This window comes from Dreissena polymorpha, chromosome 5 (genome assembly GCF_020536995.1).
Source record: "Dreissena polymorpha isolate Duluth1 chromosome 5, UMN_Dpol_1.0, whole genome shotgun sequence".
NCBI classification, from domain to species: Eukaryota; Metazoa; Mollusca; class Bivalvia; order Myida; family Dreissenidae; genus Dreissena; species Dreissena polymorpha.
Window position 1 is genome coordinate 114107983 of NC_068359.1, and position 18888 is coordinate 114126870.

At 36.3% G+C, this 18888-nt stretch overlaps 1 protein-coding gene across 5 annotated transcripts in view; it reads left to right on the top strand.

Annotated features, from left to right (window-relative positions):
- The first annotated feature begins 306 nt into the window (after nucleotides 1-306).
- The window catches only part of LOC127881058 (calcium-activated chloride channel regulator 1-like), a 45909-nt gene continuing 27327 nt past the window's right edge, over nucleotides 307-18888 (top strand). The window contains exons 1-16 of one of the 5 annotated variants that reach the window (XM_052428659.1): nucleotides 311-486; nucleotides 1480-1869; nucleotides 2103-2394; nucleotides 3492-3677; nucleotides 4681-4793; nucleotides 6066-6198; nucleotides 8018-8127; nucleotides 8573-8662; nucleotides 9188-9335; nucleotides 13167-13288; nucleotides 13515-13739; nucleotides 14070-14337; nucleotides 14644-14796; nucleotides 15606-15839; nucleotides 16387-16633; nucleotides 16722-17493. In XM_052428659.1, the coding sequence (XP_052284619.1) occupies nucleotides 1672-1869; nucleotides 2103-2394; nucleotides 3492-3677; nucleotides 4681-4793; nucleotides 6066-6198; nucleotides 8018-8127; nucleotides 8573-8662; nucleotides 9188-9335; nucleotides 13167-13288; nucleotides 13515-13739; nucleotides 14070-14337; nucleotides 14644-14796; nucleotides 15606-15839; nucleotides 16387-16633; nucleotides 16722-16764 (2562 nt within the window). In that variant the 5' untranslated portion in view covers nucleotides 311-486; nucleotides 1480-1671 and the 3' untranslated portion in view covers nucleotides 16765-17493. The other 4 variants (XM_052428657.1, XM_052428658.1, XM_052428661.1 and 1 more) reach the window with 4 other exon arrangements.

Below are 18888 nucleotides of genomic sequence, written 5' to 3' on the forward strand. Positions count from 1 at the left end.
TTTGTTTGCACTACACCTGTCAGTAGAGTCGCAATTGTCAGTAGAGTCGCAATTCCATGTTCGACACGCTTGTTATCAAGTCATGATTGTACAATGATGGACGAACGGCCCATTAGTAAACAACTTGACTAACTAGTATAGGGTAACGCGTCCCTTGTCTCTGGCAAATCAAGAATGCTTATTTGTTTAAACATGACGCTCATCCGTATCAACTAGGTAACTAAGTAAGAAGTTTAGTTGTAGCAATTAAAATATGTATTGCCGGAATCGCACCCCTTTTTAAAACAAAATTGAATACCTCGACAGAAGTATCATACAAACGTATCAAACATATGTTTTCCTTTAGAGCTTCTGCTCTTTATAATTGTGACAAACATTTGATGGGAAATTATGATTAAGTTACGCTGGCAAATTCGATGCATCACGTTATTTGTGAACACGCATCTTTAAACGAAACTTAATGTCAACAGGTTTATGATTCTATAAGTATATATAATTATTACAATTTTATTCTTCTACGGCACATCATTTCATTTGGATTCGAGTTCATGCATTGTGTGATATTGAATGTGTCTACATGGAGTAAACTAGTGATATAACACTGTGATTGTGTACACCAATATTTAATAAATAAATAAATAAATAAATAAATATATATATATATAAATATTATATGCATAATTATGCTATTCATTTCGGTTTGATATAAGTAAGTGTATGCTTAAGATCTAAACGTAGACATTATACAAGTTAAAGTAACTTTATTATGCGATTCTTTATTTTACCTCTGTGTCATATCCATGCTATTCATACTAAAATAAAAAGGAAAATTTACATTGAATTAATAAACTTACGCGTTTCTCCTATAAACAGATCGCCTTCTTGTTAGGTAAAAATGTTGAAGCAGTTTTTAGATGATATTAATTGAAACGAATTTATTCTATAAGTTTTCATCTCCGTTTGATACTATATTCGACTGGTTAGCCTCAGTTCGGTGCTATATTTGACTGGTTAGCCTCCGTTCGATACTTTATTCGACTGGTTAGCCTCCGTTCAGTGCTATATTTGACTGGTTAGCCTCCGTGCGATACTTTATTCGACTGGTTAGCATCCGTTCGATACTATATTCGACTGTTTAGCCTCCGTTCGATACAATATTCGATTGTTTAGCCCCGTTTGGTACTATATTCTACCGGTAAGCCTCCGTTCGGTGCTATATTTGACTGGTTAGCCTCCGTTCGAATCTTTATTCGACTGATTTGCCTCCGTTCGATACTATATTCGATTGTTTAGCAACCGTTCGATACTATATTCGACTGGTTAGCCTCCGTTCGGTACAATATTCTACTGGTTAACCTCCGTTCGGTGCTATATTCGACTGGTAGGCCTCCGTTTGATACTATATTAGACTGGTTAGCCTCCGTTCGATACTATAATAGACTGGTTAGCCTCCGTTCAGTGCTTTATTTGACTTGTTAGCCTCCGTTCGGTGCTACATGTGACTGGTTAGCCTACCAAATCTACAAGCTGTTGACCAATCATGTACATAAACAATACCTAAGATCACCATCACTCACCTTAAAACACTTTAGCTGAATCGATGGTAATAAGAAAATTGCACCTGTGTTAATGTTTTAAACATATACAACGGATACGCGTACCCATAACACAATGCACAATTCTTTTAATGCACCAAAAATGCATGTGTTGATCGTGGCGTTAACATGCGTCTACTTCGCCGTTCGGCCAGCGTCCCCTGCCGTCAGCCGGCCTTCCACCATGGTGCTTCAGAACAACGAGTTCTCCAATGTCGTGGTCGCCATACACGAGAGTATTCCCGAGAATGCCGCGCTCATCGACACACTCAAGGTACCTTCTATGTTTTGTGTTTGAGGCGTAAACAACGTACATGTATACATAATTAACGCAATAAATCTAGGTTCAAACCCATCTAAGACAGATATGTTAAACAATAAAGTTATGGAACCTTTTAAATTTAGGAAATATTTGGTAGCTATAACAACTTGTACTAAATTAGATTCGTCAAAACTAGTTCAATATGAACGTTAAACCGTGAATTAACCGATGTCCCATTCGTTCAGAATACGTTAGAAGAGGCCTCCAAATACCTGTACAAGGCCACGCGACAAAGGGCATATTTTAAAGAAATCAAGATCCTGCTACCTTCGACATGGACGCCGCACGCCGCATACGACCATGTGACGTCAGAGACCCTTAATATGGCTGACATTGTCATAACTGATCCGATCCGCGGGAAACGCAGTCTTCCCCAGACGCGCTCCTACGAAGGGTGTGGCAGACAGGGGGTGCACGTGCTCATCACGAAGGACTTTTTAACAAATCCGACTATTGACCCGTATACGAACAACTCAGGTAAATGGATAAACACAATTACTGGATTTTGTTTTTCATTAGTGTTGTTTAGGGGCCGTTTCATTAACGGTTGCAGCGCAGTTGCAAATTTGCTGATAATTGCAATTTGCAACATTGTGTCCGTTTCATTAAAAAGTTGCAGCTGCAACTGCAACTGCGCTGCAGCCGTTAATAAAACGGCCCCCAGATGTACACTGTTGTTTATGTTATTCTTTTGTCAATATTTAGATCTTGATTTTGTTATTTTGAATTTTACACACACACAGCTATAAATGATGGTGGCTGATTTCTGCTATACTGTTATGGCGTGTTTGCGTGGTTGAAACAAGGTCATCCACGCGTGACACGAAAGAACATTTATCCGTCAGAAAAACAATTTTCAGATTAGTACACAATACGACATTTTTTGCCCTATAGTCGTTTGGCTGTGTACTCGTATTTCCGACCCTTCAATCAACGAACATGCCGGATGATATATCAGAAACCAGCCAACATTGTACACGTACTTGCAGGAAGATTATGGGAAGCGATAGGCTAGTAAACCAAACAGTAAGGTTTGACGCAAACTTTCACAGTGGTTTCCTCCCCTATGAGTATGAGTTAAATTGCACATTGCATTTAAAAGATCCGTAACTTTAACTTTTATGAAATATAATGAATATTAGGTATTTTATCTGTAAAAAAATAGCCACCGTATACTTGATTTTCTGTAACGAACACATACTACGACGTAGAATAATGTATAATAACGAAATTGATTTATTCGAACATCATCACATAGAGTGCGGCCGGCATTTATGACGAGAAACGCTCGGAACCTGTCGGATCTCTGGGTTTGATGGTGATATTGTTACAAAAACGACCAGCGTATTATCATTATAAATGTAAGGGCTTCACAGGCTAATCTGGGACGATATTTTACGCTCACGCATTAAGCCCAGTTTTCCCGGAACGCAGCTCACATTGTAAGGTTAGCAATTAGCATGGTAGAACTTACTACACAATTAGCATTGTAGAACTTACTACACAACTTTTCAAGATAGCAAATGTTATGGTTGAATCTGCTTTTATATTCGCGGCTCATATTTTCCACGCAGCTAAGTACCTGGTCCACGCGTTCGCTCAGTTCCGGTGGGGCGTGTTCCAGGAGTACGCGGAGGAGGGCGAGGAGGTCTTCTACGTCTCTTTCAACAGCGGCATCCCCGAGGCCATCAAGTGCATCTACTTCATCCGGGGCCTTATCGAGCGCAACGACACTTCGTCCACAACGCCGTGTTACATTAGTTAGTATATTATATTGTTAGAAGTTATATTGCTTTCTTAGTTAAAAATACGATTATATTAAACATGGATAGTTTCAAACGGGGTTGACAGTTTGTAAACCTTCAATAATATTTGTTTGACCTTTTCCATGTATGTACCTTTTTTAGAAACATATTCCCAAATGTTTGGTAAAAAAAGGAAAAACAAACAAAACATCATACCAACCTATTTAGACATGTTCATTGTAAAGTAGCATGGTATTATTAGTTTGTTACAAAGCATTCTGGACATAAGCTTTAATAAAGTAGTTTCAGTTTTGACAATAGTTTGTACTGAGCCTCTATGTTATAGGGGATTGGGTGTAAAGGAATGCTTTCGCCTGTCAGTCTCACTTATCTTTGTGTATTGAACGCTTTGAACATGGGGCTAGAGATTGAACTTACGCATTAATTGTACAGTATTGAGTCGCATGCTGATAAAAACTGTCGTCCCAGATTAGCATGTGCAGTCCGCTTTCCGCTTTTATAACATTTTTCGTTCAAATGAAGTCACTTCTTTTTAGCAAAAATCCAATTAAGGCGGAGAGTGTCGTCCCTGATTAGCCTGTGTGGACTGCACAGGTTAATCTGGGACGACACTTTACGCACATGCATTTTGCCCAGTTTTCTCAGAACACGACACTAATAATCATATGCTTCAAGAGTTTTGAAGACATGAGTCACGTAACGTAAACTTTAGTTATATTCGTGAAACCATGCCATCCGTGTCCTATTTATACACTTTTCTAAACAGTTGCATGATTCATACGGCTGTTATTTGTTGCAAACAATTACAAAGTTATACTTAAGTTTAAAAAAAGAAAGGGCTTCTAAATAAAAAAATATTGAAAAAGCTTGTTTTTTTTAGCGAAAATGTTCATAAAACAACAGCTCAATTACGTATTAGGTAAAAATAAACGGTGTGATTTTAATGTGATTATTGCATACTTAAACAATGTTGAATATTGAATGTAAATATATTCAGCCAACTCACTGGATCCCTTGACGGGCCTGTACGACAAGCACTGTGTGTGGAACCCCTACCCCACCCGCCAAAGGGCAGAGGCCTCAATCATGGACCATCAGTACATCACTGCGGTAAGAGACACTCCGTTATAATAAATTTCACAGGCTTTTGCCTGATTGCCCGCGAATTTCAGATGTCCAAAGGGAATTTTCAATTTTTTATAATGTAGTATGGTCTCAAACACAAGTGGTTAGCGTGTTGCTATGATATTAATTAGTGAAAACATCATTTTGAATGATAAATAATCATATTATAACGAAAAATTATATTTTCTGAAACAAAAATTCACTATCAAATATATATATAACAAGGTATGCAACTCAAAATCACCCCAAAACGGGGTGCATCGCTTTGAACAGCCATATCTTCATCAATTGTGCAGCGACTTTCACGATCTCGGTCTTATTCAACGCAGAAATGAATTTTCTTTCTGGAAATGTATATGTTTTGCAATATTTTTACAAATGCTGGGTCAACTTTTAAGAAATAACACGATACACAACTCGCATGACCCAGTTGACAATGATCATGCAGTCTTTATGAATGAAATCTCCAGTTGTAAAGACACACCTCCGCATTGGACCAATGAAATCACTCGTTTGTTTAAAATGTCAGTTAGTTGAAATGTATGTAAACAAAGGTTTCAAACGGCGCTGGACAGTTAGTCTTGATGCATAATGTAACGACAAGAACGGTAATAATATTTTTTCATACGTATTATTGAATTATGGTATCGAGGTACATGAACTTTGTAGGGAAGATGCCCTTTACTCCGTGAAGATTTCAGTCTTAAAGACTGCATGATCATTGTCAACTGGGTCATGCGAGTTGTGTATCGTGTTATTTCTTAAAAGTTGACCCAGCATTTGTAAAAATATTGCAAGACATAAACATTCCAGAAAGGAAATTCATTTCTGCGTTGAATAAGACCGAGATCGTGAAAATCGCTGCACAATTGATGAAGATATGGCTGTTCAAAGCGATGCACCCCGTTTTGGGGTGATTTTGAGTTGCATACCTTGTTATATATATATTTGATAGTGATTTTTTTTTAATAAAATTTAATTTTTCGTTATAATATGATTATTTGTCATTCAAAATGATGTTTTCACTAATTAATATCATAGCCCCACGCTTACCACCTGTGGTCTCAAACACCAACGGATTTAAAAGCTGAAACTTATAACAGAAAAAACTAATTAAAATATTAGATTAAACGGAAACTAATAGTGCGGATCAATATAATTATAATAATTCAAACAACATCAACAAAAATATTACCATAAAAACAACAATACATTAATAATTGTGTGCGACAAACTTCGATTTTTCCATTGTTTCAGTTGGAGACATTTTGCGACGATAATCGAACCAATTACATGACCGTCCATAATTATGAAGCCCCGAGTAAACACAACAGGTTGTGCGGCCACCGGAGCACCTGGGACATTGTGACAAGCACGCCTGACTTCGCAGGTATTTGTTCTGTAAACGATATGCAGGACTTCAACCATTAGGCGGAGTGTAAGCACCACGCCAGGCTTCGCCGGTAGGTGGAGGTCACAATATACTAAAAGATTTCCTACACAAATCCAATGTAAAAGCAATAACTTTAACCAAAAATAAAGTAAAACTTTTGCGCGTAGGCACCCCCATATAAACCATACCTTTTCTCAAAGAGCATTCCAAGCCGCAATGATTTAAACAATTAAAAAGATAGGTCATCCAGTATGTAAGAAATAACTCAATGCGAATCAGCGGTCACTGTTTTATGGCCATCTTTTTATCGGCATCTCTCCAGTTGATGATGGTTTCCCGCCAACTGTCAACGTCTCATGTAGTCTCCAACCTAAAAGCAAAACAGTGAATTTGTAGTATACAACAATGTTTTCCCTACCACATGAACACAGAACTATTCAACAATCAAGTATTGGCAAGTGCCCGTACAGAGAATTGTGTCTTCAAATAAATGAAGATTTTGTTTTTAGAAGGTATAGCATTGAACACCATAAGTATTTAGTATATTGTAACCTGGAGTGTAAGCAGCACGCCGGAGTTTTACCGATAGGTGTTCTGTGACCGATATCCGTGACTTCGCCAGTCTTTAACCGGTAGGCATTCTATACATAGATGGTGACGTCAGTAAGACCGGTGTGTACACAATTAACCGGTAGGTATATTGATACCTCCACGCCAGACTTAGACAGTAAGTGTAGTGTAACCACCACGTTAAATTGATATAGGTCAGAATACACTAAATAGTTTCTCTATATAATTCAATGTGAAAGCGACAACTTTAGGCCAAAATAAATGCAACATTTTGCACATGGAGACCCCGATAACCATACCTTTTCTTAAAAGCCATTCTAAGCGGAATCGATTTATGCAATAAAAAAGATATGTCATGTTCTATGCAAGAAAGAACTTGACACAAATCAAAATCGACTGTTTTTGCAAGTTTTTTTTCCGGCCGTTTCTTAGTGGAGTGTAACCTTTTTCAGTGCGATTGTTTACTATAGTCTTCAAGTTTATCATATTTCAGGGATTCAGTGGTGAACACCTATTCATGCCCTACCATTATCTCCGAAAGATAACACCCGAATACTAGATAAAAGTGTAAAACATTCCTTCCTGTCAAATATGGTATTTTTTTAGAGAGTACAGCCCTTCATGAAACGGTTATTTAGTGTACTGTAACCTATAAATGTAAACCGGCATTTGTAAGGACAAAGCTATGTCAACATTTATATAGCCAAACATCGAATACAAAATACATTCACAACAATTGTCACTTCGCCAAGAATGGAAGGAAGTTGTAGGAGCTGTTAGGTGTAATGTAACAAGTACCAACCGGTCTTCGACAGAAGGTGTTTTGTTACCAATAATTTGTTGTATTTGTAACCAACACGATAGACTTTAGAGTCCTGCGTAGTGAAACGAAACCGGTGGGCTTTGTATAATATACTAGTATCATACAGCACAATGTAACTGCATCCAAGATGACGTGACTTAAGTTCAATGCAACACAGAACCAATCTAAATATATGTAACCCATGTAACTGTTAGCCACATGACTGTTGCAAATTATAGATGCTTATGACCGTCCCATAAATGCGGTTAATCGCGCACTAAGTATTATTTTCGAAACATAAATGATTGAATGTGTGTCCCATTAGTCATCATGTAACTTTTTGTTCCGGTTCAAATAAAAAAAAATAAGCAGCGGTGATATTTCAGGAACTTACTTATATGTATTTAATAACGGCACGATCCATAACCACATATTTTTTCCCAGGCGGCAATAACCCACCGCGTTTTCTATTGGATCAACAGCTGACCCCCACATTCAAGATCATGAGGGCGTCTGCGCGCCGGAAGAGGGCGCTTGTATTCGTCGAGTCGGAGGTAGTATATACAGAATATTTCTCTGTTTTAAGTAGTAAATACTAATACATGTTATACATATCGTAGTAGAACGACGTATACCATTTACCATTAGCAAATGTTCTACGATGTCATCAGTATATTTCAAATTGGCTCTTTATAATCACAGGCCTTACATCCCACAACATCAGTAAGCTAAGTAATAAAATACACACCTGTCACTCCAGTTGCCAATGAGCTGAAACCTTTAATGGTTGTAAATTGATATATCTATTGCGTTTTTAGCAGGCATATTTACAATTAATGCGCGATTTCTAATTTTGAAGATTGTAAAAAATGATGTTCATATTTTAAGTCATTCACGTCGTAAGTTTAGTTGGATGACAATTATTTTAACTGTCTAAAACATTGAGTTTGCAATTTATCCGCGTGGAAATTTATATGTATGACTTTTTACATGTTTCAGTCACCAAAGGTCACAGAGGAAAGCTTGCTTGCCATTGGTCGTTTAAAGCGCGAGACGTCGCGTAATGACATCCAATTAGTCCATGTGCAGGTAACGCGGAAATAAGAAAACGAATGTCTTCATTGTGTTTTTACTGTTGAGAACCGGTTCAGTTATAGCTTGAATGGTTTAATTGGTTGACGATTGAAACGTTAACAAATACAAAAATAAACAAACAACGATGCAAAAAACCATAGAGCTTAGACTCTATTCAAGACTGACACAACATGCACCACATCAATGTTTGCATTTTATTAAAAAGACGACGCCTTATTTCCATAACAATCAAATACGTTCGTAATAGTCTTGTGCCATTTAAGGCCATCCGCGCCGTCTGGTAAGGACCTGTCCGCTGTAAAGTTACGCAAAGTTTCGTGGTATTATTAGCGGACAGCTCTTAACTAGAATGGGCGAATTCCCAGCCTACGGCTAGCCGTATATGTCACAAGAACCGTTTCGCTTCACGCGGCTCAAATCTGTTCTGATGAACCCTTTACTTTCAAATCAACTCCTTTCTTTCTTCTTTACCAGTACAAATATAAACATGTCTACAACTTTCGTGTTTTTTTTTCACAGGGAAAAGTGTTAAGTGAGACAGACTTTGTTACTGATGAACACGTTATTTTAGTGACACAAAATATGACCTCAGCGACACATGCCCTGAAAAAACAAAACGTTCACGTGGTAATACCACGAGGCTTCGAGGACAAACGAGTCATTTCCGGTAAGTGTATAATCGAGCATGATTTTTATAAAAAGGAAAGTTGAAATTGCACTAATTATATTCAAATCGATAGACTTTTAACTTAAGTTCAGTTTTTTTTCGAGAAGACATAGTTTGTCTTTACTTGGGTGTCTTAATAGTGGCTGTAATTTAACAATGAACTCTCTTAAATGTCATTATTGAACTTACGTTTATTCATATTGTATAAAATATTACCCGATAAAAACATAAAGGTGATGACCTTTATTTAAAAACTTTGAATAAAAAACAGCATGAACACTATTTCAAACCCGACGCGTTACCCCTTGCTCACTACATGGACATGGTTATGTCGGAAATGGAGATATCGCTTGTGAATCGACATGTCAGTCGGTTTCTGCATTATCTGTTTAAATGTGTCTTGTTCTGAGAAAACTGGGCATAATGCATGTGCGTAAAGTTTCGTCCCAAATTAGCCTGTGCAGTCCGCACAGGCTAATCAGGGACGACAATTTCCTCTTAAACTAGATTTTCGGTAAAAAGGGACTCCCTTTGAACGAAAAATACCATTTAAGCGGATAGTGTCGTCCCTGATTAGCCTGTGCGGACTGCACACGCTATTCTGGGACGACACTTTACGCACACGCATTTGCCCAATTTTCACAGAGCAAGACACAAATAATAACACTAACAATTATACATTTTTTATTGGTTCTATTGTAACGTTATAAGTGTCAACAAAGTTGTTTATTTCCACTTACCAGACCGATCCTAATGTGTTATGTCCACCATTAACTGTTTTGGTTTCAAAGGTTGAGTTTTAATTCGTTGTTCATGTTTGTTTAGTTATAAGCTTAAATTACATCAATATAAATAACTAGAGATTTGGAAGGTTACTGCAAGTCGTCGCATATTCTTATTAAAATGAAAATCGTTAGATAGCCTAAGCTCGGGTTTGCAAAACGGCTCCGAACTCAGTTTTTACAAAATAAAAAACCAACACACGTACAAAAGTAACTTACAAGGAATTTTCAATAACAAGACATGCATCGATTGTTTTTTTTATTTACTTAAAAACTTTTGGCTCGTGTATCCTCAATTGCGCGGATGCCTTGTACACCATGACTGAATCTCTTGCATTGAGCATTGACGGAGGCAACAAGTGCACATGTCGTGGAACATGTCCGAGTGCCACGTGCTGGCATGTGTCCCATGTGGCGTTCTCGATGCGTGGCGCGTGTGACTTGATGGCTGATCATGTGGTTCTGAATGTATAGATACAATAGAACAATAAATAAAAAACAGTTCATGTCAGTTTGAGATTGTTTAAATTGTCATTAAGTCATTTTAATGCAATACATGTACTGTGGCTGTTGAACGCTTACATAACGTCGTGAGTAATACATTAAAAAGGAAACGTTTATTACAAACACGTGTATACTCTGATTACATATGCATTTTATGGAGGAAAACTTATTACCGTAAAAGCCAATTAGTGTAGGTTAATAAGTATGGATTTGAACAGTGTCAAATAGCTGTGCACCTTAGTGCGCATGCGTTTGGTTAGCATACATGTCTGTACTGAAGGATGTTAATTATTCCTTTGTTGACGTTCGCTGTCGAGTCTGACAAAACAACTTTATGTAACAATAAGTCGGCGTTGTTTGACATAAACAATCACTTTATTTAACCACAATAAGAAATGATATCACCGCCGTTATTGAATAAATTTTCAAACAAACTATACAAGAGCGCTTATTGACTGCAAACTTTAAAGGGGCATTTTCACAGATTTTGGCATGTTTTGAAGTTTGTCATTAAATGCGTTATATTGATAAATATAAACATTGATTCTAAAAAGCTCCAGTAAAAAAATCAAGAATAAAATTAAAAAATAGACACCAAGTAAACCTCGGCAGGGTTCGAACCATTGACCCCTTGAGTAAAAAGCCTACGACTTAGACCACTCGGCCATCCTGCCAAATACAATGAACAATGTATTTTATACTCTAAATAAGTAATCCTTGTAGTTTCACAAAATATAGCGACAACAACAGAACTCTCCAAATTATTAATTCGTTTCGCGTTACAACGCTTTACAATTTTCAGGTTTTTAAACCGTCAAAAGATGCATATAATGGTTATTTTAGCGCATGGTAAATGTTTAGTATTACTGTTTCCTCACAAATATCATAACTAGAACGAAAATTTGCGAATCTGAAACAACTTTGTTCAATTTACCCAAACGTGAAAAGGCCCCTTTAATAAAAAGTAAAAACAAACTCTATACACAAAGCCTTTAAAGCGAATATATCTTTAAAGTACATGTTTCTGTAAATGTTCTTAAATTCAAACGTAATTGATGTATTCTGGATATACATTTATTTGGTTCTACAAATTAAAACCCATTTAAAATGATTTTTAAATTTTTGTTTTCGTGTAGTAAACAACTAACAGACTAACCGACTTTTACAAATGTGAGTCTGCAGTTATGACTGTTAACTTTTGACACCTCGTGAAATCATGATATCGTAGTCACACAACTATAATAGGTATATTAAATTATGTAATACTTAAGTGATCAGATCATATATTTTATTTGAAATCCAGTGTTTTCAGTCTTTTCAGATAGCAAATGGCAAATATTAAATTCAATTAATAAATATTTACTTGTTTCAAAATTTATATTGTAAAAAAAAACAAACACATGTACACAAACAGGCCTGAGGGACAATTTATGGTTTTCTAAAAGATATTTTAATAAGCCATATGCAGTAAACTTAAACTTAAAATTATACGAAATAGGAAATGAAATAACGATTGCCCACCTTCTGAAATCTCGCAGATTACGTCTATCAGGCCCTTCAATCGCCGCATACACATGTCTATCCGGCGCTGATTGTGACCGACCGTCGCCGGGCAATGATGACCGGTACTCCGACAGCTCGTATTCGCCAAAACAATTAACAATATCGTCACAAACAACATGCTAGCTATTGCTCTGTTTACAAACGTGCTTTCTGTGGTCAGCCGTAATGAGATGTGTCGAGGCATATCGCAAACAAATAACTGTTTTTGTATTGCTCGACTAGTTTTTTATTAATTAAAATGTCACCTAGTTTACCTTCATATAGTTTCTTACTGTCTTTTGTCACAATTATTGACAGTTTGTTGTACGTCAGAGCATCTGTCCGCAACTATTTGTAAATAACTTTCTGTGATGTGATATATATATGATTTTCGAATTGCAGTGTTCTGGGTTCGATACCCTGTATGTTGTTAAACAAAAACAAAAACTGTTTTTCTTCTCCATTCACTATTCTTATGTTGTTGTGTTTTCGTACATCGTGAGTTAGAATAACACAATTCGAACGTGGTTCAATGCGTCAAACAGGCGGTTGTGTTTTTTATAAAGATTTATTATTAAACACAACAAGATCTATTGGCGCATTTATATTTTTCGATAACCAGGATGCAATATAATTAAAACTGCGTTGACCCGAAAGTTTCATTAAAAAACCAACTTCGATTCATAATTCTACGTTGGGAAATATATTGTTCCGTTTTGGATCGTTTTCGGGGTACTTGGGTAATTAACCCATTTATGCCTAGTGGACTCTCCCATCCTTCTAAATTGGATCAATTTATTTCCAAAATTAGGGACGTCTAGTATATTTATTTCTATATCTAGAATATTTCTTACTGAAATTCCTTTAAGCAAACAGCGCATCCCTGATGAGACGCCGCATCATGCGGCGTCTCATCTGGGTCTACGCTGTTTGCAAATGCCTTTTTTCTGGACGCTAGGCATAAATGGGTTAACAACGGACTATTTTTATGTTCTGTCTATAGAAATCCATTCAAAATTCCACCACCAAGGACGTGTGCATGTCGAAGGTCAAGTTTACGTACATCAGATGCTTGACCACATGAGAACGTCCATCTTTAGCGACCTTCATGAGCGTTATACTATAGTAAGCGTTAATTATAAATGATTGTTATGTCGATTTTATCATACGATCATACATATTCATGACGTAAACAAGAAAACTACTTATTTGATATTCAAGACATATCGCTTAACACAATTTAATATATAGTCCATAAGTATGTATTACTAATCAAGCAGCTTATTAAAAAAATAATCTGAATTATTTTTTTTTGTAATAAAAATGTTTTATGTCGTTTTTTTATATACAGATTACACAACGCGAAATCATACTTAATGGTCTTGAACCGATTGAAGGAGAAGTCGGTGTAGACGAGACGCTGGCCCGCCATATGACTTTCATCTTCCTATACGAAGATGAAGTTCCGTCCATCGATCTTAGCTCTCCTTCAGGCGCCATTTTCGACATGAACACAGACACATATCACGTGGACATAGATTTCAAAATGATTCAGTTTCACTTTCATTTTACAGAGGTGTGTTTCAAATTGATAACTCAAATATTATCGTTTTAGTCGTACTCTTGCGGTGGTTTTAAGGATACAATTGTTGATTGTTGATGTTGAATTTGCTTTAGTTATTACTGAAAGAGATGGTGGGTGTTATTTGTACAGTTAAGATTGCTAATGACGCTGTTGATGTTGGAGGCATTTTTGAAAGACATAGTCGGTATATTAAAATATGAATTTTCCTGATATATTGACAATACATTTAAATGCTCATCAATTTACTTTAATTAAATATCTAATATAATATGTATTGGTCAGGTGTACTGTTGCATATATAATTTGTGTCATTTGTTTAAGGTCGGACTGTGGAAGTTTAAAATTCACCAAACTGCAAAGGATTCTCAGAAAGTAAGACTGACAGTAATCTCTTCATCTAGCCATGAGCGCCACGATTCAATCAACGTTAAAACGTCCGTCAAGATTACGTCACAAGGCCCTAACATCGTTTCTATGCATGTTGACGTCACGCAGGGAGTACATCCGGTTGTTGGTCTAAATGTCAGTGCTTACGTTGAAACGCCCGGGCATAAGACGTTGACTTTACAGCTATTTGACAATGGAGCAGGTTTGAACTTAATTGTCTCAAAAGTTGGACTATTTCTAACATGCATGATATTTTCTCACGATAACCGATAAGGTTATAGAAAACTAAGAACGTTATTCTTTTTAGTTTAGCTTTTCATCAAGAGAAGGCTGAGCTTTTCTATCTAGCTGTTGTCCTAGAAAAGTGTTTATAATAAGCTATAAATGTAGTGTTTTTGCATTTTCTTTGCTTTCTGAACACATACATGTACGTGCAGTCTTCTTAATATAATATTTTCTCCTCATATTGACATTCCCGGCATATATCATACATGTGTTATTATCGTAGGAGCTGATATCACCAAACACGATGGAGTGTATTCCCGAGAATATTCACGCTTTACTGACGTCGGTCTCCATCATGTTACATTTGTCATTCACGGGTATGGAATGCGTGACGTCCACACGAAAGAAGAAACGTTTTCCATTGATATGACTAAACGTAAGTAAAAAACGCGAAAGACAAACATTCCGCTTATTCCACACGTGTGCAGTTCTTAATGACTAAATGTCTTTCTTTTATCAAACTGTTTCTTTAAAAGGTATTACTTAAAAGGTTTTTTATTTTGCTTACGGTATTCGGCCATTGGTTTGTTGTGAAGTTTTCGGTGTTCATGCTGTGTTAAATAATCACTGTTGTATTTTGAGCCGAGTCATGCTACACTTTCATTCGCATTCACGTCATCAGGTCAGGAGTGCCGTCTCTGCTATTTACCATTTACCACACAGAAACACACGTTGACGCATTTGAAGTCTTTAAGCTAATCACATAAAATTGAAGTCCTTTCTTAATATATTCAAATTTGAAAGGCTTTATTTCCAACCCTAAGATACTGATGAGTAGCAAACAGCATAAAACATGAACAGACTGCGAGCTACTCGCAGGCTGTTCTGATTTTATGTTATTTGCAAATATCCATTTTCACTCTGCTTCTGAGTAAGAAAGGGTTAAGACAACGAATCTTGCGTTACTATTTATAGGACAGTAATAGGACAGTTAGCTCTTGAATAGACTGCGCAAATTTGCAGGCTGGTCTAGAGCTGCGCTGGGCGCATATTGCATAAAACCTTTTTTCGCATGACGCGACTCGACTTAAATACAGTTTGAATTGGCTACTTGCTTTAATAGTATGTTGACTGTTTTAATGCCGCTGTTAAAGACCAACACGTCTGTAAGGAGACTGACATGCAACTTAAAGAACTTCTTAAAGATCATATTCGCCTGTATAAAGTTTACCTTACCTTTTCAAGGTCGATTAAATAAACATGTGACAAAGCGTTCCGTTAATGGCGGAGTTGAGCGACACGTGTACGGGGGCGTGGTTTACCTTCCGGACAAAGCGATAAAAGATGAACAGAATTTGCTCACAATGTCAGTGCCACCCAGTAGAGTACATGACCTTCGGGCAACACTCTCCCTGAAGTACCGACGTACTGTGGTGCTGACATGGGCATCGGCTGCTGACGACGTAAACCACGGGCATGGTATGCGTTAAGTGTTTGTATGGTTTACTGGCAGCATTACACACAGCCATAACAATTATACAAATATTTATAAGCTTATTTAAATTATATAAATATTATTTCACAATTATAATGTTTATCAAATTGAACAAACAAGTTTTAGCTAGAGCGTCGAGTTTCCATATATATATATGTGTGTGTGTGTGTGTGTGTGTGTGTGTGTGTGTGTGTGGCTGAGAAATGATTTTATTGTACATGTTATGTTGAGCAATATAAATATTGTAAACCTAAACTGTATAAGGGTTCATTAAGACTTACACGTTAAAAATTAACAAACAAGCACCCAGCTTCGCAGTGTAAATATTTAATGAGAACAAACTTTAAAAAAAACAACAACAACAAAACTCCAATACAATTGTTGTTGTTTGTTATCATTGAAAACAACACTTCATAAAAGCCAGAGATGCATTATATTTTCTATTTCGCACAACACTGTTAATTGGTTTAAAATCCGTATTCTGTTTGAAAAATTGTTTACAATAGAAATATAGTTGTTTTTAATTTGCAGATATATCTTATACTATTTACGTTGGCTATGACATCAACGACGTTCGAGCGTTTCTTGACTTCACGGACACGGGTCTCTATAATGGAACAGGAAACGTTGAGATGGAACGCTTCGACAGAAGCACTTCCGGTTATGGACAGGAAGTGAAGCTTTGGATGCCAAAGCGCGTGTCAAAAACATTAGCATTTGCTATAAAAGCAGTTGATTCGAGTGGCAAAGTAGGTCCAAGTTCCAATGTAGCATCAGCCTTAAACCCTCGGCAATTGATGTCTCGAGAAAACAAACATCAGCCTTAAACCCTCGGCAATTGATGTCTCGAGAAAACAAACATCAGCCTTAAACCCTCGGCAATTGATGTCTCGAGAAAACAAACAGTAAAAAACTTGAAACAATTCTATGATACACGATTGTATATTTAACAAATGTCATGTTATTGATATCAACTCTGAAAATCAAATTCGTATATTTAGAAGTGCCACGTGTGATGACCAAATCTACAGCAAGTACCTAAATGCAGCAAGATAAAACCAGTGTAATAAACGGTAACATTTACATGCAGATTATCATGTACAATAAAATCAGAAATAGTATTGCAGATGATGGAAAATGCCTCAATCACGGTTTAGAATTCTTACCAAAATTACGTCAAGGAATGTAGAGTTACCTGTACGCAAAATGAGCACCAAATGACACATTATCGGGATTTCATCGTGTGTATGAACATTTTATTACTATAGCGGATAGTCTGTTCACAAAATGGTGAAAGCGTCATATTTGGTACAGTTACATATTAATGCAAAACTAAATTAATCAACATGAGATCCAACCCCAAAGGCAAAGATTACTTCCAAATTCAAGATGATCGCCACCAATTATTTGTTTCCCCGAAAAGAAAATATTAACAACTAAAGTTATAAAGAACACACCTGCATATGATGTTGAAGCTATGTTACAACCGGTTTGTAATAAAAACCCGAATTGTAATAATTATTACAAAGTGGGTTGCAATGCATTATTACATTTCGGGTCGACAGTAACAACCCGTTTTGTAATTAAAAACCGAAATGTAATAAATTTTATCATGTCCATTAAATCAGAGAGACAGACTTTTTTAGAAGTTATTTCCATATTTAAATTAGTTTTAGAGTAGGTGTTGACTGTTCCCCCGACCTTTGTTCTTAAAGACTCCATCAACAAATCATGAATGTAATAATTTATTACAAAGTGGGTTGCGATGCATTCCGGGTCGACAGTAACAACCCGTTTTGTAATAAAAACCCGAAATGTAATCAATTGTACCATGTTCGATAAAGTCCCAGATACAGTATTGTTTAAATTCAATTTCAAGTTTAAATTAGTTTTAGAGTAGGCATTGACACTGTTTAGAGTAGGTATTTAGAGTAGGTATTAAGGGTAGGTATTCCCCCGACCTTTGTTCTTATAGACTCCATCAGCAAATCATGAATGTAATAATTTATTACAAAGTGGGTTGCGATGCATTTTACATTTCGGGTTGACAGTAACAACCCGTTTTGTAATCAAAACCCGAAATGTAATCAATTGTACCATGTCCGATAAAGTACGAGATACAGTCTTGTTTAAAGTTATTTTCAATTTTAAATTAGTATTAGAGTAGGTATTGACTGTTCCCCCGACCTTTGTTCTTATAGACTCCATCAACAAATCATGAATGTAATAATTTATTACAAAGTGGGTTGCGATGCATTATTACATTTCGGGTCGACAGTAACAACCCGTTTTGTAATAAAACCCCGAAATGTAATAAATTGTATCATGTCCATTCATTCATCAGACCTTAGTTCTAATATTTTTTCATCAAACAATGATAAATGTAAAAAGATATTACTAAGTGGGATGTGATGATGTGAGGGAGGGAGGGAGTCTCTGATGGCGTTAGCTATTACAGTTCCCAGGAGTTTCAACATTTCCTGGCTGAATGGGACATCAATCATGTTCAAAAGTAAAACAATTACAGTTTAAATTTTTTAACATAAAATTCAACAAAACTATCTGCCCCGAAAACAAGTTCATTATTAACAGGGGCGATAATATCATACAATCCCCATGATTCAGCAAATTGAGAGTAATTCAATCTTTTAAAGTCAACAAAAATTCTAAATCAAAATAATGACAAAAACATAGTCAGACCATCGATAACTTTAAACTGTTTTTTATGATGTTTTGTTTGATTTTGCAAATGCCAAATAGCAATCTGGAAATAGATAAGATCACTAAAATTGTGTAATTATGTCCAGCACTATCTGCTTTAAAATAAAAAAAAACTAAACATCTTTTCAGAAAGAGTGATTTTTGATTCTGAGGCAATATTTAACAAATATATAACAGTTTTATTGAGGGGACTACAAAAGGACATTCTATAAATAGGTGGGACTACAAAAGGACATTCTATAAATAGGTGCGAAACAGTTTCAATATCTTTACAGAAATAACAATATTGGATTTTTAAAATTCATTTCAGGT